Source organism: Phlebotomus papatasi, chromosome 2, assembly GCF_024763615.1.
Source record: "Phlebotomus papatasi isolate M1 chromosome 2, Ppap_2.1, whole genome shotgun sequence".
NCBI classification, from domain to species: domain Eukaryota; kingdom Metazoa; phylum Arthropoda; class Insecta; order Diptera; family Psychodidae; genus Phlebotomus; species Phlebotomus papatasi.
Genome location: NC_077223.1, coordinates 63,447,114 through 63,470,809, shown reverse-complemented (window position 1 = coordinate 63,470,809; position 23,696 = coordinate 63,447,114). Strand labels below are relative to the sequence as shown.

Below are 23,696 nucleotides of genomic sequence, written 5' to 3'. Positions count from 1 at the left end.
TATATCTCCCGTAATGACAATATTAAATCGTACAGCACAGAATCTCATAGAGTAACTTGACCTTCTTGCAAGAAAGAATTCCAGAGATACTATTTTTTTCTACAAGTACCAGTTTAAAGTATAAAATCTTTTAGAATGAAATACAGTGACATTGATTGGAAGTAATTATAACACTTTTAATACCGTAGATACGGATGACTTTTGCACCCCTGTCTTTAATAAACTTTTCTTTAATTCTAGCACTTGAATATGATCTTTACACCAACTTTAAGTTCACTTTATGGTCTTTAGATTAGACAATCCTTAAGTGCTATAATTAAAGAAAAGCTTACAAAAAGCAAAGATGAAAAGTTTCAAAGTCACCCCCGTAGTGCAGTCACCTGTATCTTATGTGCTGGACACACTTATGACCTAAGCCGAGAGAAGGCTCATTTCCGTCAGTTTTTGATTAATCTGGGAAACTGATGGGAATTTAGTCAAATCATTATTTTGAAGAGGCACCACATAAAAAAACCCACTGCAATGGACGTACATAAAATGTTTAAAATAGTAGGGGAGACTGGGGCAAAAAGTCACAAAACGGATATTTTATTTTTTTACAAGCTACCCTAGCGCCCCATAAATTTCTAATTAGTGCAGTTTTATAGGAAATTTACTGCTATACAACTTTGTGAAAGTCATTTTACTCTATTTTGTAAGGAAATACATTTATCGAGCCGTTTTATAAAACGTAATTTTGTGACCATTTTCGAAAATGCTGGGGCAAATAGTACCAGGTATGGGATATTATCACATTTTGATTTGCTTTATTACGGGCTTTCGTAAATTTAAAAAAAATAGCTAGGTGACATATTTTTATAGAAAATTTATTCCTCTACACCTTTTTGAAACACAATTTTCTCTGAATGAGAAAAGTGCTTTTCAAGCTATTTTAGAAAAAAAAAAACACACAAGAGACTGCTAATCGTTTGCGTTTGACCAATGCAAACAAAAAGCGTTGAGATGCGGAAATGACGTTTCCGCAAGTGGTCATTTTTAATAAAAGGATTTCTGGAGAAAAAAATCTTTGTAAAATTCTAAAATAGATAGTGGTTTCTTATTCAGACAATTCAAATCATTTAGGAAATATTTACTAGTGCATCGGTTTTGGAAAATAAGTAGGTCAAAATTGATATATTTTGTAAGGAAAATATTTCAAAAATAGGGCTAAAAATTTCAATATTTTTTTTATTTTCTGAATTCCTTGTTCGAATTCTAAGAAACTTACGACTTTGAAGAACGTCTATGGAGGCCATCTATTGAAAAAAATAAGCCGCTATCTCTTTTATCTTGAAAGATATTGAATTTTTAAATTTTAAATTTGTGACTTTTTGCCCCAATCTCCCCTAAGGAAATAACAGATTTCAGCTTTTAGCTGTCAAAATAGTGAACAATTATTTTAACACTTACTTATACTACGACTCTTCATTGCAGAATACTATCCACTCCAGTTCCTTGCCAAAAAATTCTTTCTAACCTTGTACCATTGCTAATACTACTTTCTTTGCAAATGAAAAACATATGAATTTAATAAAACTCGATTTCATTTCGACTTTTTGAGAGAAAATTCTCTATCTCTTTTGTAATATTCCTTCAAAATCCTTAACCTAGTCTGTCTCGAGATATCTTTAAAAAATCAATAATAGAAAATATATAAATTTTTGCATCTGCTGATCCCATCATTTTTCTAATAATTCTCTCCGTGCTTTAAGACTAATTTAAGAAATCTCTTTAACCTAGCGTCCAAAATTCAGTGTAATAACTCACAGAGGCTTTTCGGAAAAAGGGGCAAATGCATATAACTTGATAAAAGGCACGGGTTATAGAGCTGAAAATGCCGCCGAGAGCCATCCAGTAAATTTTTCCCGCGAGGCAAATTCAATTACCCAGCAACGAAAGTTCGGGGTTGGTACTAAAGTACGTGAAGTGCAAACTTGTTTGTACATGCCTTATGGGAATTTTACATTAGGTGACACAGGAGCTTTGCAGAACTATGTTCGTAGTTGGTGGTGAAATTGGAGTGGGGAATTTTTGAATTTAACCGTCATTTTGAATTTTAAAATTATTCAACGGTTTACCAACGTTTTTAAATGGTTCTCAACGTGTTTTTTAAATAAAATACTAAAAATATATTGAAATTTAAATTTATTAACAAAATTTGTTTATAATTACCATTATTGATAATTTTACTAGTTGCTAATCTTAATATTTTGATTTTTTACAAGATTGAGTTTTTATAATAATTTACGTTAGGAAAATATTAGTTTTTATTACATATTTAACTATTTTTTTTTGTTCAGTCTTTCTATATTATTTTTTTTAGTTCAATAAATTACTTAAGAAAACAATGAATTTCTCTCACAACTCTAATTTACTACATTGTTCTTCCAATTGTGAGATAAAGAAAGATTTAATATTAATTTTAAAAATTAAGTGTCATAGTAGATTTTCTATTCTGAGTTAAAATCTGGTATATAATGTTTCTTATTTTAGAGAAAGAATGAGCTACAACCTTTAAAATCACAGAAAAGTTTATATACTTTGAAATCACAGAACACTTAAAGAATTTAGATATTTTTAAGTTAAATATTTTCAAATTTGTTATAGTTTAGGTTACGTTTAAAGAAATGTGAAAGTTTGAAATTGAACATCTATTAAGGAATACAAAAGAGCTTAAATGACCTATTTAGAGATTTGAATCTTAAATGTTTATTTTAGAATTGATGGATATATAGGAAAATAAGATCGTATAAATTATATTACTTATTTTGGACCAAGTTTTGAGAACAAAATATTCGAAGAAAAGAGGAAAATCATTTCCTCTTAAAATATGATCCGTTATAATGTGATCCACGGATTTATTTTAAGAAATTCTACGCAACTTAGATGGAAGCGTTATGTGCTCAGGAAACGCCACTGCAAATGGGTCTGGAATTTCAGAAGTCACCTCACGGTGTCTCTCATTTACATTCAGATTCTGATCCTGTTCTGCTTCTGATGAATTATTTTCTATGTTTTCCATCCTTGAACTTTTCTCAGCCCTTATTTTCTTTTGACGCAACTTCGATTGCTGGCGCTCGACATGTAGTCTTACCTCATGTCTATTCAGACGCATTATCTCTAAAATGGATTTAAAAAATATATTTAAAAAAATATATTTAAAAAAATATATTCAATAAATTTTAACAAAATACCTGCGCTGTATTTAAAAATATTCAGGTCCAGGATATTTTTTCTCTTTCCCCTTCCCGTAACATTAAAATCTTCAAACACGTCAATTTTTGCAACTTTCGGCAAGAAATCTTTATCGCCAGGCTTTAAAAGGCGTCGAAGTTGTGTTTCCTAGGAAAGTAATGAAATAATAATTACGATTTTTGATATTCAAAAACTTAATTCGAATATGGAAACAGTTTTAGCAATTTTATATGAATATTATGGAATTGATTCAATAATTAAAATACACAGCACAAAGTTTACAGAGGAGATACATCCGATACATCTATAAATCTCTAATCAATAAACTCACAATTTAAAATGATATTTGATACAGATTTTCACAGTCAAATTACAGAGAAAGTTAAATCGATTGTTCTTCCCAGACTATAGTCACTTTTCTCAAGTGATGAAAAATTGTATTATGAAATGAATCGAATAGTCTAAACAAAACAATGCCAGTTAGAATTCGTCAACACTAATGGAGCTACACTGTATATATCATGAATACTTACAACAGCAGCTTTGATTCCTTCATTATCAGCCATTTTCTGCTCCAACTCCATCAACTTTTCCACGTTTTCGATGGGAAAGTAGGATTTCACGCCTTCAATATACTTATTCAGTAAGTTGAGCTGCACGTTAACTTTACCTTGTTTGGCCATCAAACCTACAAGAAATAAATGAAATATATAATATTAAGTTTTTAAATGATATCATATAAACTAAATAAAATATTGGCAAAGTACTCACCATCCACTTTCACCTTCAACTCATTACATTCGATCTTTAGATCTAAAATGAATTATAAAAAAAAGATTTACAGTAAATATATCCTTTAATATTCAATAATATTCAAAAATTCTCTTATTAAAAATACCTTTGTTGCTTTGAATTAACTCCCTCATTTCTCGTTGCAAGCCATCAATTTTCGTCTCCAGACATCTAATGGAATCTGTAAATTTTAAACAAATAAAACTTTTCAATTTATCGTCTATTTTAGTGTTTGCTATATGTAATGCGATTTATAACATATTTTTTTTTAGAGAAATTATTACACATACCACAGATGACGTCTGCCATTTCAGATTGTTCCATACTCAGACTGGCTGATTAAATCTATAATGTATGGCAAGAATTAAAACCAAATTATTAAACAATACGTAATAAGAAGAATATTATTTCTTATTTACAAAATTTAATATTAAATGTATCAAATTCATAACAAAAAAGATTGCGTTTATGCATTAGACACTATTACTGTGATAGAAAAAATACTTTTTTGAATGTAATTTGAAGCCCCTTTTAGAAACTCCCGGTACAAATACGTAAACATTGATAAATTTGTGTCTATAGCCGTCTTAAAAAAATGCATTCAAAAACCAAATAAGAACCTAACAGGCACTTACATTTCTTGGAGCCCCAGTTGCAATCTGGAACCCCAAAAATAAACTCCCGGATTGAACATGAGCAACATGAGCGAGAAATTGATGGAATTTTTCCTAATGTCGCCTTAAAATCACATTAAAAAGAAAATTTGTTCAACAATCTATCTAGAATCTAACAGACAATTTCTCTGTGACAAGGAAAAACGGTTTTTGGACCCCCAATTGCAATAAGGGGCTTCGAAAATAAACTCCCGGAATAAGCAAGAGCGAGACATTGATAGATTTTCTCCTAATGTCGCTTTTAAAATCACATTAAAAAGAAAATTTGCTCAACAATCTCTTTAGAATCTAACAGACAATTTCTCTGTGACGAGGAAAAACGGTTTTTGGACCCCCAATTGCAATTAGGAGCCTCGAAAATAAACTCCCGGAATAAACATGAGCGAGACATTGATGGATTTTTTTTCCTAATTCCACCTTGAAAACACATTAAAGAGCGCTAAACAATCTGTCTAGAATCTAACAGACAATTTCACTGTGACGAAGAGATACACATTTTGGAGCCCTAATTAAAGTTTGGAGCTCCAAAACGCGATTATCGGAGAGAACATGCAAAAAGATGACGCCAATATATCGTCTTTATTTTCGCGAAAATTCATTTCAATTAATCTCACAATCCCATATCACATAACACTTTTAAAATAGATAAACTTGATGTGGGAACTTACCTGAATCAGAATTGAGCCAAAAAAAGCACTGAATTGCACAAAATTACCCGGAAAAAACGATTGCGAAAGACAAACAAACAAAGCGGACAGCGCGATTGAAAAAATCAGCCATAACTGTTCAACTACGGACGCACCCCGAACACAGTTTGCAAACCTTTTGTGTCACCTAATGTAAAATTCCCATAAGACATGTACAAACACGTTTGCACTTCACGTACTATAGTACAAACCCCGAATTTTAGTGGTGAATTCAGTGGCGCCACAGCAATTTGATGGCCACCGCTGAGAACTAAAAATAGTTTTTCATGGTGACCACAAGGCTTCGAATAAATTGGGAGGCCGCCACCGTCGCGGCTTTTGGAACCCCAAACTCTTTCGTTGCTGGGTAGGCGCGTGTGGGAGGGACTCTCTCTGTTGGATGTCTTGCGGTGAATGAAAATTGCGCCGTGACTCCTCCTTGGCGATACATTCGTGTGGCTCCCCAAAAATAATCACGAAGAGAGTTTTGTGTGACAATTTTCTAAAAATAAACATTTTACTGCTTCAGTGAATGAAACTCACCACTCTTTCGTTTGCGTCCAAATCTCGCGACACTTTTATGCAACGCACCGGAAGGCGTCAATGACGCCTTTTTTGCCATGCATCTTGCAGAAGAGAAAGAGATGAGAGAGCAAGTGCAAAAAGTTGGAGCATCAGTAGGAAAATTATGAAAAAAAAAGTCGAAAAGAGAAAAGACGTGAAGTTGCCATTTTAGTACAATTCAAAAGCAAGCTTCTAATTTTTCAATTAGGAATCTTTAAAGTTGTTTTTGTAAATGAGAAATTTCGACAGGCTTATAAATAACCTATTTGCTTTTTAAAAACATTGACTTTTCTTAGAATCGAACGTGAAAGAAGAACACCTCACGAACGATGAAAGTAAACAAGGATTTTACAGTTTACATTTTTAAAACTTTTCAAAAATATGTCTTTAGTGCAAAAAAATTTACTAAAAAATTTAGATAAAAAAATGATAATGATAATCTTTTATTAAAAATATCTCAAAAATTGAGATTAGTTTCAATTAGAATACTGAATGGATTTAATGATCCTTTGTGTGTTTATTGATGCATGCGATGCACGTATCTCCTGAGTTCAAATCTTCGTAAGGTTATTAGAAATTTTCACCAAAAACCTCATTGTTATAAGAATAGTTAAAATCCATATTTACAAATCTCGCTTGTAAAGAGGTTCTGTTGTGATAATGGCTCTAATGAGCCCGATCACAAGTAGATTTTGATTCTCCAATAGTGTCTTGGATGAAAGGTAAATGGAACTCTATTTGCACAAAAAGTCGTTGAAGTTCGAAGAATTCAAATTCAATTTCGAATTTTCATACTAAATTTTCGAACAAGTTGGGGAAGTTTTATCAAATATCACACTATAAAGCTGGCAAAAGAGTTACTCAGTGATTATGGGGTGATTGCATAATGGGACAAGAACAGTAATCGTTGTTGTTCAGTTTTTTTCCTCACAAAAATGTGAAGACCGTCACATTTTGACACTTGAGCACTTCGAAATTCGAACAGGATGTAACTTCCGCCACCTTGCGAAAGTGTTAAGAAGTAAGAAAGTCTCTTTTTTAGATCTTCAAATAGATTTTCGAATTTTTCAAGATCTACTTCTGTACGGAAAGAATGGCTCCATTCAGTAAAAACCTTTCGAAGAGACAATGTCACTCCAAAGCCAAGCCAAACCTATTCGAAAATCTACCAGAAGCCTAAAGTGTAAGTTCGCATACTTGCCGCTATAGCGCTGATTGTTCTAGCATTTCGAATTTCGGTGTAGGGATTCATAAGTTAAGTTTGAGAAATTCGAAGATCGATATGAAAAGCCATAAAAAAGGCATTTATACTGCTTAATAATTCCACAAGGTGGCTGCAAGGTGGCTGCAGCTTTTCATGTCCGAATTCGACTGTCAAAATTTACAGTTTTAACTTTGTTGAAAAAGAAACAAAGCACCGATGCTTTCAGTTTCATTCCATTATAAAATCTTTTCATAATCACTGAGTAGATCTTTTGCGAGCTTTTTAGTGCAATATTTCATAAATTTTCCCCACCTTGTTCGAAAATTTAGTATGAAAATTCGAAATTGAATTTGAAGTCTTCGAACATCATCAACGTTTTGTGCAAACAGAGTTCCATTTACCTTTTATCCAAGACACTATTGGAGAATCAAAATCTATTTGTGTTTGCACCCAACGAGCCCAAATGGAGGATGGAGGAAAATTTATCAAATATCACACTAAAAAACTTGCAGGCTAGAGTTACTCAGTGATTATTGAGTGATTTAATAATGGGGCAAGAACAGTAAACGTCGTTGTTATGATTTTTCCTCACAATAATGTGGAGACCGTCACATTTTGACACTTGAGCACTTCGAATTTCGAACAGGATGTAATTTCAGCCACCTTGTGAAAGTATTAAAAAGTAAGAAAATCTCTTTTTTGGAGCTTCAAATAGATTTTCGAATTTTTCAAGATCTACTTCTTTACGGAAAGAATGGGTTTCGAATTCTTCGACTTCGAAATTCGGACAGGAAGTACTTCTGAAACCTTTAGGAACTATCAAGAAGTAAGAATGTCTCTTTTTTGACTTTACAATTAGATCTTAGAATTTTTAAAACTCTACTTGTGTATATTAAGATTGGCTTACAGAATTCGAATTCGGTTTTGAAAGCCAAAGAAAAGACATTTTCTCCTTATGGTCTCGTTCGCGTTGTGGCTGCCCAGTAACGCAAATTCGGTGTTTGTACAGTAGTACGACAAGTAGTACTCTGTATAGTACTTGCCTTATGGAAATTTTAATGACCGTGACACAAGACGTTCCAGGAACTTTGTTCGGGGTTGAGTGGTGAAAATGCTGTGGGGAATTCGCAATTTTTGAATTTTGAAATAACGACATTTTTTTAATTTCAACTGACCAACGGTTTTTTACCGGTTTTAACCGTATTTTTAATAATAAATCTAAAATATATACTAAAATTAAATTTATTTGCATTTAAATTTATAAAATACAATTAATTAATTTAATTACAAATTTTTATGTTATTTATATCGTACTTTCACGATTTTAGTGGCATTTTGAGCATTTTTGGGATTTTTTAATTTTTCATTACATAATTAGATAGAAAATTGTGTACATTTTAAATCCGGTTTTATCTTAAAAAGGTTTATACTGAACATTTTCCTTAATTTTAAATTTTCATAAATATTTTTTGCTGATTTTCTTTAAAAGGTTATTAAAGAATGGCGTTTCATTGATTCTAGTGATAAAAATTAAATGATAATTAGGCACAAAAAACTATTTCTTTCAATAATAATTAACTATTGATTAATATTTTATTTAAAAAAAAGTGTTCTTGTATTAATCCATGCAAAGTGTCACATTTGTGAAAAATCTGAGTCAAATCTCCAGAAATATTATATGTAATACTGGTATTTTCTAAGAATAAGAGTGGCGTATCGCGCTAAAATAACATGTTTTGCATCAAAGATTCATTTTTTTCTCAAATATAGAAACTGTTTTTTGTTATGTTTTAGAAAGTTGTATAATATAAAATTATTTACATTTAAACGCAAAAACAACGTAGGGAAAGACAGAAAATGTGTCCAGGAAATGACATTTCTATATCTCAATAAGTGACGGCAATTAAGTTACTTATAGAAATAAAAACAAAAAAATAAATATTTTAGAACGAAAGTTAATGTGTTAAATATGAGCAGTCCAATCTAACTCCAACATCATAGATCACTTGTAAAAAGTTCCACTTGAAATATTGATTATTAAAATACGAAAGAAGTATAATGTTTTAGGGTTGCCATCTCAATATACCCAAATGCAAAATGTGCTACTTAAATCGTGAAAGTACGAATACCATACAAAATCGAGAAAATTTGAAAAATTTATTAAAATTAATTAGAAATTATGTTTTCTGCCGATGTTTTCCTAACCGCTTATGTCCGTCCTTCTCGTCATTTGACGTAAGTTTATAGTCTTGCTGGCTCTCAATAGGTGTTAACTCGGTGCACTCCAGTTTTTCTGTAACGATGATACAAAATAGTTTTAAAAATCCCATATAAAAATATTTTCTTATTAAAAGTAAATAACGAAAAAACTACCAAATAAATTATTTTTAACATTTTAAAGACGATTGGGTCACCCGTGTGACCCGTAGATAAAATATTTTTTTCTGACTACCTAAAGTTATTTCTTTTTAATGTTTGTGCCCTTTTTTTCGCTATTTCTTAACTTTACTCTTCAAAAGTTAAAATGAAAGGAGGGGAGTGAATGGGTAAAATCAGAGGCATGACATTTCCTATGTTTCCCATATGTTTCTAGCGCGCCGAAAAAAATTTTGGGTTTATTAGCTGTTTTCTGTCAATGTAGAATGAATTAGCAAAAAATATAAATCCAAAATAAAAGCCAACTTAATATTGAATAGGCAACCGAAAACCCCAAATTGGCAACCTACGTAGTTTTGGAGATATCTCGTGAAATGTGTACGAAATCAGGGAAAAATTTACACTAAAATCGGTCGTATTTTTCAGAGCTAATGTCACGGGTAAAATTATTTGTATTCAGTTGTTAGTGAATGGATTTTGTTTCATTAGAATTTATTTTATAAAATTTTACTAATGTAAAAAATTAAGAAAAAAGCTTAAATTTGAGATAAGGTGCAGGTGACTGCACTTTCTGATAAATATTAAAAAATCAACAATTTTTAATAATAAACGGCATTGAAGATCTTCAATCTAAGGGTAAGATGCATGAGATCTATAAGATCACCTGTAACTCATCCGATTGGGCTGAAATTTTACTATGTTGTAGCTGATGTCAAGACCTTTTCAGAACGTATCTATGTTTCAGTACGTCAAGCATTTACCTAGGCTCACAGTTTTAAATTTTGAAATATTCATATTTTGGCGGCCTTTATTTTTTAGTCTTAATTATTTGAGACCTAAATGAAATATCTCAGTAATAATTAAAAATGGTGAAGACTTTTATTTTAAATATTTATTTACTTTTACATAATTGAAAAGATATAAACGAAAAATTCATATATTTATATTTTTTATTTTTTAATCTTTGCGACAACAGCTTTTCAGATCCTCAAATAATTTGCTGTTATAAGCAAAAACGTTACTTTTCTTTTTCTTTATTTGTTAGACCACATCTTCTAACAATAGTGCTGTCTTTTTGTGATGGTTTCAATAATGGAAGTGCACCGTAGTTCTGTATTCATGAGAGTATCATATTTTTTAAAGTTGTAGGAATTTAGGATATTTTTTAAAAATATCCAGCTATTTGCTATATTTAAGCTCAAAATTGAGCAATTTTTAAATTACTTTTTTTTTATATTCCAATTTTTTTAAGCAAAACCCTTTTGTGAATAGAAAGTTACTACGCTCATATACATTATATTTTTCATTAGAGTGACAATTATCATTCATTGGTATCGTCAGAAAAATTTCTTGATTTTTTAGGTTATTTTTGTCCCTATCATGTAGAAGTAAAAAATGCACCGAATCAGACTGTTGGATTTTACAAGGTTAGATGTAAAACGTGTCACTGATTTTGATTATCGGTTTCATTTTCATTGTTCATTTTCGGCCAGTAAAAAGTATTTCGTCCTTAAAGGGTTAAACCTAACACGCAGATCCACAAGGATTGAGGAAATACGATTATTTCATCCTTAATTACGATCTGAAACCCTAGAAAAGATACTTCTGGACAGAAAGTGTTTGAGAAATGAAAACATGTTGCCCTAAATTACCCTAAAAAAAATTAAAGAAAAAATCCTATCAAAGAAATCCTTTTTAAACCCAATACACTTATCCATGGAGATTGAGGAAATTTTCACACCTTATTATAAATTGAATGTGGGGTCCAAAAAAGGCTTCCGGATGGAAAATGAATTAGAATGAGGTTATAGCTTCCTAATGCAACCTTTTTTTCATGTACTGCCCAGATATTTTTTTTCTTATTAAATAACACTACTAACTTGAATTTGGGACTCTTCAAGAATATTTTATAAAAAAAAATTACCTTGGGAGCCCCAAAAACCAAAGGACGCTCACTAAGCGTCACTTTTATATTTCGGTGTTTTTAAGACCTAAAAAATGAAAAACTCTACAGAACTGCAATCAAATTATCACGTACCTGTACTGTTCTCTGGAATCCTGCTGGTCAATTGCTTGAAAAAACACTAATTTAACATTTTTCACTAATAAGAAAATTCACAAAACTCTGAGGAATCAGCCATCTGACAGGCGAATCCGGAACAAAGTTCCAGGAACGTCTTGTGTCACGCTGTACAAATTTTCCATAAGACAAGTACTATACAGAGTCCTACACGTCGTACTACTGTACAAACACCGAACTTTTGGTGGTGAATGTGGGGAAAATACCGTAGCGCCGCCGCATTGGTGGCCACCGCACAGAATTAAATTAGTTTTTGATGGTGACCACCACGCTCTGAAGAAATTGGGGGGTCGCCACCGTCAAAATTTTTCGAACCCAAAACTCTTTCGTTACTGGGTGTAATACTTCTTGTTCAAATTTCGAATTCGAAGTGTTTTGAGTGTCAGACTTTCACTTTGTTGTGAAGAAAAACAAAGTAATGATGCTCATTCTTGTTCCATTACAATTCACCTCATAATCACTGAGTAATGCTTTTAACAACTTCTTAATGTGATTTTGCATAAATTCTCCCCACCTTGTGCAAAAATCTAGTTTGAAAATTCGAAATTGATTGTTCGAGCATCAACGACATTTTGTGAAAATAGAGTTCCGTTTACTTTTTATTCAAGACACTGTTCGAGAATCAAACTCAAATTGGAAAATATGTTGTCAAAACATTGAAATTTCTCATCTACATCTTAAAATAATTTAAAGGAAAATTTCTAGCTCTGTGATCACAACTGGACTTCGATTCCCCAAAAGTGTCTCGGCTAAAAGGTAACTAATACTCCATTTGTATGACACGTCGTTAAAGTTCGAAAATATCAATATAATTTCGAATTTTCATATTAAAAAAATTACAAAGGTGTTACTTAATGATTTTATGAGAGCAGTTAATAAAATGAAACAGGAATACTATGAGCCCTGTTGCTTAAATTTTTCCTACAACAAAGTAAAAACGAACACGTGTTTAGATTAGACCGAGTCAAAATTCAAACAGGAAATATTTCAGATTAGATAACTAATTTTTATGCGATTCATAAATCCGTTCAAAACGTTTATGAACCGGTTATGAACCAATAAGTAATTTTTGTCCTAAAATCAATTATATTACTCTTAAAATAATTTTGTGGGATCTTTCGAGTGATTTACAAATCGGTTTAAATCAGTTGATAATCGGTAAATGATGTGAAAGTACTTTTAAGGGATAGCATCTGAGTTACGAGTTCGAACATTTTGCAAAGCCCGGGACGCTTTGTCACCCCTTTTCTATCGCAATCGATCTTCGAATGCTTTTTCTCATAGAAAAAACTCTGACTATGAACTCTGGAATCCGTCGAAAAAAAATTATAAGATATACAGAGATTAATCGGAATTCGTAGAAGAGTTCTAGAATACACTTTTAATCATTTTATGTTATTGTAAACAGCATAGAAAATAATTGTTAATTTTTAGCAATTTCAAAGGGTTAGAAAATCAAAAAAAAATAAGAAGTAATATTTATTGATTGTTTACTAAATTTTTATTCGACAGAGATTTTGAAATAAAACTAGTTGATTCTCAATGAAAAGAATTTTATCTCATGGGAAATAGCTTCCTGTAACCAAATGTAAACGTTCCCTTAAGCTATTTTAAACTTCGTACTTTTTTTTATATTTACTTGTTCAATTCGCTTTGAATATTCGTCGAAATTTATTAAAAAGAAAACAAAAAAATCAGTTATAAAAATCAGTTATAAAAAAATAAAATTTTGTCAATAAAAATCTCTTCAATTAATCAAAATGCTCGTTCCAGTCGGCTAAAAATATTCTTTTATTTTAAAGAACTAGTTAGACGGAATGATTTAAAGACCATTGTCGTACAGAGTCGAAAAATCGCGCAGGACGACCGTTTTCTAAAATGAAACAAATTGCAAGACACGTCACTTTTAAGAGTAGATCAATGAAAACATATTTTCGAAGGGGAAAGATTTTGATCACAAGAGAAAATTCACGGGATAATCATCTTCGCGATGGACCCCTAATTACAGAAAACAAAAATTAAGTTCATGTCAAATGTTGTTCAATGAGAGATACTCTGGAGACCCTAAGGGCCTTGACAGACCTGAGGATTAGCCGAGAGGCGGCTTAGCGTAATTATATTAGAAATAATGATTAAACTACATTTCCATCATTTTCCACTAAGTCGTCTGTCGGCTTAAGTCGTAAGTGTGTCTAGGACATAAGTCTCTATTGTTTACTGTTTGGCCTTTAGAATATAAAACGATCCCTCGGGGGTGAGATGGTAAAATATAATGTAAGGGAGCGTGGTGTAGTTACATTTACGCATGACTTTCAAAAATAATAAAGTTTTGGGATAATTATTAATGAATTTATAGAAAATATGTTAAATAACCAATACACAAGAAAAACTAACTGAATGCAGTTAACTTTGGAGTTTGACAAAAAAGCTGCCTTAGAAAAAATAGATTTCAGCTGCGTGAAAGTGCCCCATGCTCCTCTAATTCAAAAGCGACGGATTGCCCTCTCTTTTTATGCAGTTTGAGCAATTATAAAATTGAATATTAGAATATTTCGTGCGCCTTTCAGATATTACATCAAGCACTTGACATTCCATTGCAAATGCCTGGGAAATCTTAAGAGCTTCCCGTGATGAAAGCTTAAGCTCATGAAATGTGCATCAAAAATCCACAAAAAAATAGACACAAGTGAAATTTTTAGTGAAGAGGATCATCCTAGCGAACGAATATTGTAATGTGTGGAAGTTTCTGGACACTGGAGTGTCAGGGGATCATGTCGAGTGGGAATTATAGTCACATGCCAGTACCAGTGACGACACACGGCGTCAGCTGAAGAGTCTACCACCCACGCCGACGCAATCACGCACAACACGCACACACAGTGTCGCACAATTGGAGCTGTGAGGCGATGTGGTGTCACCTGTGGCTCCTGGCGGCTCTGCTGGCCGCGGCGGTCAATTTGTCAGCCGCCCAGCGTCCACTCAGCAATTCCTCGTCAGCCTCATTCGCCTCGGGCGTAGCTCTGGGACCTCAGAGTCGGGTGCCCACCACAAATATGCCCCATATCGCAGACCCATTCGCGGCCAATGGCGGCTATATGATGAACTCCTACTACCCAGGCTCCTACACCGGTCGCAGTCGCAATAAAGATAAATTCAATGAGCTGCGAAATTTATCTCTCATGAACAATATACGAGTAGGAGAACCAGGTATATCACGAGACCTTCGTCCACCAGCATACAGCACATTGTCAAATTTCCGGGATCGTCAGGGAGATGATCCAGTAAATCCAGAGAACTCCAAAGATCCAGTCTCAAATATCAAGGAATTATTAAAAGGAAGTGTGAGTATTTTTTTTCTAATGAACCTTTTCATAAATGTGTAGATGTGGCTATTGGAAAAAAATGGATTAATCTTGTTCAACGCACTACGTACACGTAATTAAATAATTAATATCATAAAATATTTGTACAACATTGCATTATCTGATTGGATAAAGTTTTGAATTCTTTGATTGCTTTTAAAATCTAGCCAATCGTAAACATACTGTTATTCTATTAATTTGACGTGGTTTGCAAGCAAATATTATTTTTCGATTAGCAATTAGGGTAAAATGAGGTAATTTGGAACCATTTATAATTTGAGACATTTGAGATTTTCTCACTGTTTTTGAGATTCAAAAGGAAGAAAACTTGTTTCTGTTCTTCTTAATCGTATTTTCCCGGCCTTTGTTTTCTCTTTGCTCATCTGAAACAGTGAGAAATTCTCAAATGTCCCAAATTATAAATGGTTCCAAATTACCTCATTTTACCCTAACTCAAAATTTATCATAAATTTCTTTCAATAATGATTTTTTAACCAATCATTTCTATTTTTCAAAAATTTTCATTTATTATGAATACCATGTTTTTATTATTTTAGTTTTGGTATTTTTTCACATTAACTGTTTTAGGGGAGGTCGAGGCAGTATTAGCCAGCAGTCAAAATTTTTCCTTGCTAATTGGTCAAAAAAAAATTGAATATACAGGCTGATAAATTTTAATGAATAGTGAGGCAGGTGTTTATTCTAAATATAATTGTTTGCTCAACATTCCTTATAAAACAAACTATAACATCCTACACTGTCTAATTCTAACCCTAAATAATTTTTTCCCGGTTCCCTCTGTCATAAAAATAAACGTAATGTTATACCTGAATAGAATTTTAATATTATAGGGAGAGGTTTCTGATACTCAAGTTCTCAAGTTTCAATCACAATTAAATGAATCAACATTTATTTAAATAAAAGTCTATCATTAATTTTATTTTAAGATCAATACGCAAAATATTTTCACATAATCACAATTAATTTATAAACAGAAATTATTTATAAAAAGTCATATTGCATTCCATAAATTGTAAATAAAATAATGCCATTAGAGATAATCGCTAAATGATTCTGTCCAAGACGCATATCTAAGAAATGGGATACTAATTTTTTCACTATTTGTAAATTAGAAAAAGAATGAATATAATATAATATAAAATTATTTATAATAAAAACTGGCTTGAAAAGAGATAGAAAATTAAATATTACTTCAAGAACATCTTAACTTTTCATATTTAGAAGCTAACAAACAAATAAAGGGTAGATTGTTCGCCTTTAAACGCGCCAGTCTTCGAATATTGCATTTCTTTCTTATTCCGAAAGCAAAATTCTGTTCTGTTATCTTATTAGGAATAAATGGTCTAGTTTCGAACGAGAAATTATATCCAATATTCATTAATTTTTCCTGAGGAATTCTTAAAATTTTCAAAATTCAAAAGCCGACGCATTAGCCGCTCTATAAAAACTTCGCGTCAAATCTACAAATTTTCGAAAAAAATCGAATATTAATAAGCGGAATATATAATAGGGGAACCAGGGGCAAAATGGGTCAAGTAAAAAATTGCAGAATTCAATTCCACCTAAAATAGAAGATATCTGAGCTACAATTTCTTACATATTTACGCAATTACAATGAAAATTACTGTTTTTTAAAATATTTTAACTGCTCGGACTCCAAGAGAGAGCAGTTTTCACAATCGACTTTTTTTTCAACTTTGCAACATCCTAGCTGCTAATTTTTTTTACAATGTTCTCTGATTCATTCTATGATTCTCTGATCGATTAGAAAAAAGATCAGAGGATTTGAAAAAGACTAGAAAAAGGCAGCATGTTTCTGTTTCTTAGGCATAAAACTATATTTTCTGTCATTTTTATTGAAAAAAAAATGAAATAAAATTCAGCCGATGGACATGATTTTCGAAGATGTTTTTAGAAAAAAAAATTTACTTTTACTTACAAAGGTCATTTTTGGACAATTTCAACACTCACTTGACTAAATTGTGTTTTCACAGCTTTTCTCAGGGATGTAAAAACAAGAAAATGAAAGAAAATGTTGCAAAATAAATTTTGATGCCCTTTCAGCCACTGAAGAAGGTCCATATTGGGACCGAAAGCTCTGGGCAAGACCAAAGAAGTATTTTCCTCTTAGGGTGACCACTTTTTCCTACTGACGAACACCGGATACACTCCCTATCAAGAAAATCGCGCCAGTTCCCATTATTAGATTACTCTATGTGCATGTTTCTTACACTCTGTCCTAGCATTAAGTCCTTCGGAATTATGCACCTGACGGAATTATACACATATAATTATGCAAGTTCGCCTATCCTTGGGGAGTCAATTTATGAAATCATTTTTGAAATACGCCTGAATGTATACTATTTTGCGACGCGGGAAATTTGAAAACATTTTGCTACTTTTTCAGAATAGAACTTTTATTAATTTCTTTTATTAAGGTAAATTTTTTAAGTATTCTAACCATTTATGGAAGAACTCTGGCCAAAAAGTACTGTTTGTTAATGCACACTTCTATTAAACAGTTGAATCCTTTTGTTTGAACTACTTTTACTCCGCGCGAAATTCGTTCTACGAACGATTTATTCAAAAGAAAGCCCCTGCAGGTATGCAAATTTTCTCGATGCGTAATGCCATTTTTTTCAGTCCCGAAAATGTGCATAATACCGGGATTGGGTGTACGTACTCCCGGTTTTTTGGGCAAAGGTAGTAGAATTTATTTACGTTTCAGTTCTAGGTACCAGAAGTAGTAGTAAGTTCTGGGTACCCAATGAAGTTCTGAGTACAAACTTCATTGGGTATTATGTTTTATTTGGGTTTATCATATTTCTGTAAAAGAATCTCACATTCTATGCAATATGTGTGAAACTTTCCCACTCTCCCCTAAAATAGCGTTGAGTTCAGAAAAGATTTTACGTACATATCTTAAACTTTGGAGCGTAATGATTATTTCTTTTCGTCTTGGGTACAACTGTAAAATAATATAGATAGATTATCGCAAATGCTTAAGTGCTACAGACATGTATAAAGGTATTTTTGAATTCTTAGAACCGTGTTCAGATAAATTGAATCAGGCTGTTTAAGGGTAACTTGCTAAATTTAGAAATTGACATTTGAAAGATTAATCAGTTGGTGCTAGCATAAAGGATAACATTGGAAAAATAAATTATATAGATTGCTTTAAATTAAACCCAAACAGGTAATAAGACAGTAGTATTCCCTAAACTTGCTGCTTGAGTGATAAAACCTGCCCAGGATAAATTAACCCAAATCTCTAATCAAAGCTTCTGTAAATATACAACCCAGCAAAATTAGCCCGATATTCTTCTGAGGTAGTTTCGTGTACTTCGTGTTGTATGGCACAATCCAAGATAGATTCTTTTTTTTTTTGAGGGGAGAAAGAATCTATTTTGGTACGGATAAAACTGGAGGAAAGGGAGGAAAGAAGGAGAAGTATGTCTGCAGGATGGGTTTGAGGACTCTAGCGCAAATGTTTGCTATAAGCAAAAATGACATATTATAGGATTTTTTCTGTCTTCTCTTCTGCAGCTCTAAATAGAATGTCTAAAATTAGCCCTAGAATTGAAACCCTATGAGATTAGGAAAATATATCCCAGTAGATTTTAGTGGTGAATTCTAGGAAAAATTGTCCCATCACGCAAAAAGCTTTCGATTGCAATTGCGAAGAGGATTACTCCACAAGCTTAAAGGTTCCTCTCTCGGTGGCATTTTCCGTGCAAGAGAAACGACAGGAAATAGTCTAAGGAAATTTCAATTGGCAGAAATGGAGATAGGGAAGTGATGATGGGAAATGAGAGACAGGAAATACTCCCGGATATTGAAATTTTCATCATTTGCATACGATATGATAATTTCACCAAGAGTAAACGTGAAATTCAAAGGAAGAACCATACCTCCTTTATTGGTTGCTTTTCACCATTTTCAGGATCATTTACCACTATGCATACAATGCACTTTAGTCTCTCTAATTGGCTGTTATATTACACCCTTTGCACAATAGGGGAAGTGCTTATAATTTTGGACAGTCTGCATATAAGCATCGATATCCTAAGTTTGAAGTGCCATATTTTCAATACTAATTGACTTTTCTTGTTACTCTCTTTTCAGAAGGATTGTTTAGAAACTTGGCAAGCTATTTATCATCTCATTTTTACTAAAATTAGTTTTAATACGTTTAAAAATGAATTGATATGTAGAGGTGAATTTGACTCTTATTTTGGACAACTTGGTTATTAATTTTTACAACTTGTCTGTAAATTTGGACAGATAATCCGCCTCAACAGGATGCCCATTGCTCTTCATTTCATGAGCCAATCTTACCAAGTCCTCTTCCTGGCCATGTAAGGGAAACGTGGAATGTCACAAGACGCCCAGAAACTTTCCATATCATTCATTAAAGTGAGTTGACTTCGGTACTCCAAGTACGTGCGGATTCGCTCATTCCCTGCCCTTTCCGGGAGCCTTTCAAGGCATTTCTCACTGCATCTCTTTCGTAGAGATGATGCTCCTTTGTTTCTCCAGGCATTTGTCCAACCTAGTCATCACAAAAGCTAAAACTTCACGAAATTTCGTGAGAAAAACACCTGTCCAAAATAAGAATCATCACCTCACTGGTGAATGTCTTAAAAAATTTCCCATTTTTCACACGAAAAATATAATTCACAAGGCAAATCTCACTTCAGGTCAAATGTACAAATCATCAGTAACGTGAATCAACACAATACTCAATGAATATTCAATAATATCACTCAAAAACAGCGAACAAACTTTGTTAGTACTTCACCAAAACTAAATAAGACTGAAGTAAGCCATGAAGTTCTGTCATATTTCTCGTAAGCAATTGCTCACACTGAATTTTCAACAAAGCAATTTCAACTCAAATCATATTCAAATTTTAACGTATTTAGTGTTAAAATATTCCAAAAAGAACAAATATTTAGATAGAATTCATTATTCATCAAATATTGGAATAAAAATCCATCATTTTAATCAATTTATTTTTAGTGTCCAATGTTATCCTCAAAGTGTCCAAAATAAGAAACTGGACAAAATTAGAAGCATTTCCCCTACATCGAGTATTGACTTTCACAAAAATTTCTGTTTCCATGGTAAATTTTAGAAGGAGGAGCAGGAGTATTAAAACTTATCCTTGCAATAAACTTATCCTCGTATGTTTTAAATTTAAACACATCTATAAGTTTAAGTTTTAAGTGAACATTTTGGGATGGAATATGAGCTTCAACACATACTGTAAAATATAACTTCTTTTTTAAAGACCATTTATGTTCAATTAGAGACAATTTAATTCTAAAAGAATAAAAATAAGGGCTTCCTTTTAAGATATCTCCGAGATCCCAACTAAATTTTTATAAATTTCACCTAGAATCAAAGTGGACAAATTAATATCAAATGGATGCGGTGGAAAACTGCATCTCTGTGCCTATTTTCTCATGGAAAATTCGGTCCAAAGGGTGGAAAAACGCGTGACAGTGGGATGTTTCGGTAAAGGTAAAAGGTAAAAGACCGCCTACGGAATTTACATTTTCCTGCGATAATATTAGCAAATTTTCTACCTGAATAATCTCCAATGACATTTTATAATTCATCAAATTTGCAAGAATCAGTGGGAAAATGCCACTCAAACAGCCAAAAGTGGATCTATATGAGCAGTTTAGCGCAAACTCATGATAAATATTCAAGGAAAGCTATGTTTTAATTTTTTAAGGAAATCCGTCAGTCAATTAAAATATTTATTGATAAGATTGAAGATATCCTATTTTGAAATAGAATTAAATATCTTTTTATTATATTTGATTCAAATAACTTAATCAACTTGACAAAGGCATATATTACAAATCTTAGTGATTAATTGTAAAACGTAGTTCTGCACGAACTCTACAGAGAGAGCAGTATATAATCTATAATCCCTCGATTTTAAGTTATATTTCAATTTCTTACCCCCTATGGAGTCATATTTTAGTAGAATTTTGGAAATCTAAAGTTTCGAGTTTTTTCATGTTATGCTGTTTGTCCGTCTGTCCATATGTCAGTCCGGCCGTTAAGACGCCTAGAGTCCAAACGGTTAGAGATAGAGATTAGGGAGCTTTGAAAGACCCCCCCACCCATGAGTCTCACAAGTTTTGGAATTGCTCGAAAACACGTCATGTGATTTTTTTTCATTTTTGGATATGCTTTAGAGAAATATTTTGTGAAATAAAGGAACGCGAATTTTGATTTCATGAAATATACCGAACTAAATGGTATGCTGAGGACATAATAACGGTTTTTCAATGTCAAAGGTAAAAAAGGCCCTAAATTCTCCGGCACACCTTTTAGATCGACAAAATTTTTTGATGTCAATATTCACATCCTTTTCTATCTCACACGCTTTGCATATGTCTATCTCGTTCCTTCGTACTCCAAAGTAAATTGAGCTAAATTGAATTTGCTGTGATGTTTAAAAGAAGAAGAAGAGTGTGAGAGAATGAGATAGATATATTCCAATCATTTTAGGAAGAAAAAGATGTGAATTTGGATTACATGAAATTTTCCTGATCTAAAAAGTGTGCCAGAACCATAAAGAACGTTATTTCTTAACCGAATGGTTGGGCTCGTTGGAAAGGTCTTGGAATTCTTAACAAGCCTGAATCGGTTCCAATCGGTTCTTAACCAATAATAAATCGAATCATAACCGATAAGTAATTTTTTATCAGAAAATCAATTGTATTTACTTCTAAGCTATTTTGGGCGATATTTTGAGTGATTTCTGCTCAATAAATCGGTTGTGAATCGTGTGAAAGGCAAATGATACTAAAATATTTTTGAGATACAGGAAGTATGTCCTGAGTTCGAGCACATCGCAAAGCCTGAGACGCTTTGCTACCCCTTTTTAAAATGTATTAAGTAATTTCGAATCTATGTTTTATGATTGTGATTTTTCATAATTGGAAAAGAAGATGAGTTATAAATCTTACAATACTGCTTTTTTACAATAAAGTTTTGTCTTACGTTGTTGGTGTCAAAGAACAATTTCTAAAAGAGGATTTATAGAAAATTTTCTTAAAGCAAACTATATTCTTATCCTTTAATTTTCTTAATTTTTTCTTCTGGGAAAATATTCTTCCAGTTCTCATAGAAATCGTTCTTTAGTGTACCAATAACTTTCAATGTAGCGTTTTTGAGAAAATAAGAAAATTTTATAAAATTATTCTACCTTTTATAAGAACATACACCTTAAGGTAATCTCAAAAATTTGATGGGATGTACTATAGATTTCTTCGGAATACCGATGATTTCCCATTACACGAAACAAGTCTTTATTCATTTGAACTGCAATGCTCGGCTTTAAAACGCGATTAGTTTGAATGGGAGCTACAAGTTGGATTAGTCAGAGGAAAAAGGGACAGATAATCCTAACCGGCTTATGTAGGTGAGATTCTTAACGTGAGCTAACTCGGAGTGCATGCAAATTCGATTTGATGCTGAAGTAGGGAGACGCCATTCAGTTATCTTGAATCAAATTCGTGAAATTATACAAGTTTTGTATTTGAACCAAAATGTCAAGGATTTGGATGAACTGGCACAAAAGTGATATATGGGTGAAATGTAGACCAGAATGTTCTCTATAATTTTGCCGTAGAACTTGGACTCATCGACTACTCAGAAGCCAAGATAAGCGAGGTTTTTTGTTTCTTAACTCGTTTTTTCATCCAGAGTGCCCCAAGTGTTCATTTATTGAACTTCAACTAAATCAAAGAATTGTTGTATTTTGCGGGACTTTCCATTTAAACCCCTATTTTAAGTGTCTCGGTGGAGTAGAGGCAGTGAAATTGGCATCTGAGTGATTTCAAAGCGTTATTATTGGAAAAATCAATTTTTTCACACTTAAACGGCAAAATCGGAGTGATAGCGTAGTCTGAGCGGAAAATGATGTATGGACGAAATGTAGAGACAAATGTCCTCTACAATTATGTTGAAGTAATCATCAAAATCGGTTTAGCGACAGTCGAGATAATTGAGGTTATGTGATATTGAAATTGGTTTTTCGACTGTGGCGCCCCTGGTGTTGGTCCCACGAAGTTCAAATATTCTAGAAAGTTGTAGCATTTGGTGAGATCTTTCGTTTAAGCCCTCATTCATCAAAATCGGTCACATAGAACCGGAGATATGATTTTTTGAATTTCGTGAACTTTGACCCCTCATATCTCCGGTTCTATTACCATTTTGGAAACGTCCTAGACTGGACTACAACATACTAAAATTTCATTAACTTGCACAATGCCGTTTTTGAGAAAAGTGACTTTGAATTTCGATGAATTTTGACGCTATCACAGCGCCACCTGTGGTGAATTTTTGAACTTCCATCTGAAAGTGCTCATCGAGACGAAACCAAAAAGGTAAAATTTAGGTCGCTATGTTAATTAGAACCGGAGATAGAGGCCGGTCAATGTTCGAACTTTGACCCCTTATAGCTCGGGTCAGGGGTTATGGATCGACTTAAGTTTTTTTTTGTTTGATAGGTATAATCAACGGCTACAACATACTAAATTTTCAGCCCGATGCACAATGGAATTTTTGAGTTATTTAACTTTTAAGATTTAAAAATTTTCTTTTTAAAAAAAGCGCCCCTAGCGGTGGTTTTATGAACTTGCGATGTTAGAAGGGGAAGTGGCATTTCACGAGAGC

At 32.6% G+C, this 23,696-nt stretch overlaps 2 protein-coding genes across 3 annotated transcripts in view; one reads left to right on the top strand and one right to left on the bottom strand.

The window, feature by feature from the left end:
* The window catches only part of LOC129802640 (tyrosine-protein kinase receptor), a 52,805-nt gene that overhangs the window by 3,621 nt on the left and 25,488 nt on the right, over positions 1–23,696 (top strand). Inside the window, exon 2 of the mRNA XM_055848614.1 lies at positions 14,178–14,951. Within this exon, the coding sequence (XP_055704589.1) occupies positions 14,517–14,951 (435 nt within the window). The 5' untranslated portion in view covers positions 14,178–14,516. The remainder of the gene's footprint in view (positions 1–14,177; positions 14,952–23,696) is intronic.
* On the bottom strand, positions 2,727–5,746 carry LOC129802651 (uncharacterized protein MCAP_0864-like). Of its 2 annotated transcripts, XM_055848631.1 has the most exons (7): positions 5,369–5,746; positions 4,317–4,371; positions 4,133–4,207; positions 4,006–4,047; positions 3,768–3,922; positions 3,234–3,381; positions 2,727–3,159 (listed from the first exon to the last, which is right to left on the bottom strand). In XM_055848631.1, the coding sequence occupies exons 2-7, from the start codon at positions 4,348–4,350 to the stop codon at positions 2,903–2,905; spliced, it is 711 nt and encodes a 236-aa protein (XP_055704606.1). In that variant the 5' UTR covers positions 4,351–4,371; positions 5,369–5,746; the 3' UTR covers positions 2,727–2,902. The 2 variants fall into 2 exon arrangements, with proteins under 2 accessions (XP_055704606.1, XP_055704607.1); XM_055848632.1 differs by lacking the exon at positions 5,369–5,746 and having other exon boundaries at positions 4,317–4,446.

Coding starts and splice junctions, on each gene's coding strand:
- LOC129802651 (XM_055848631.1), bottom strand. CDS start 4,350: ATGGAACAATCTGAAATGGCAGACGTCATCTGTG. Junction 4,048..4,132: donor GTTAATTCAAAGCAACAAAG/GTATTTTTAATA, acceptor AATTCATTTTAG/ATCTAAAGATCGAATGTAAT. Junction 3,382..3,767: donor AAGGAATCAAAGCTGCTGTT/GTAAGTATTCAT, acceptor TTACTTTCCTAG/GAAACACAACTTCGACGCCT.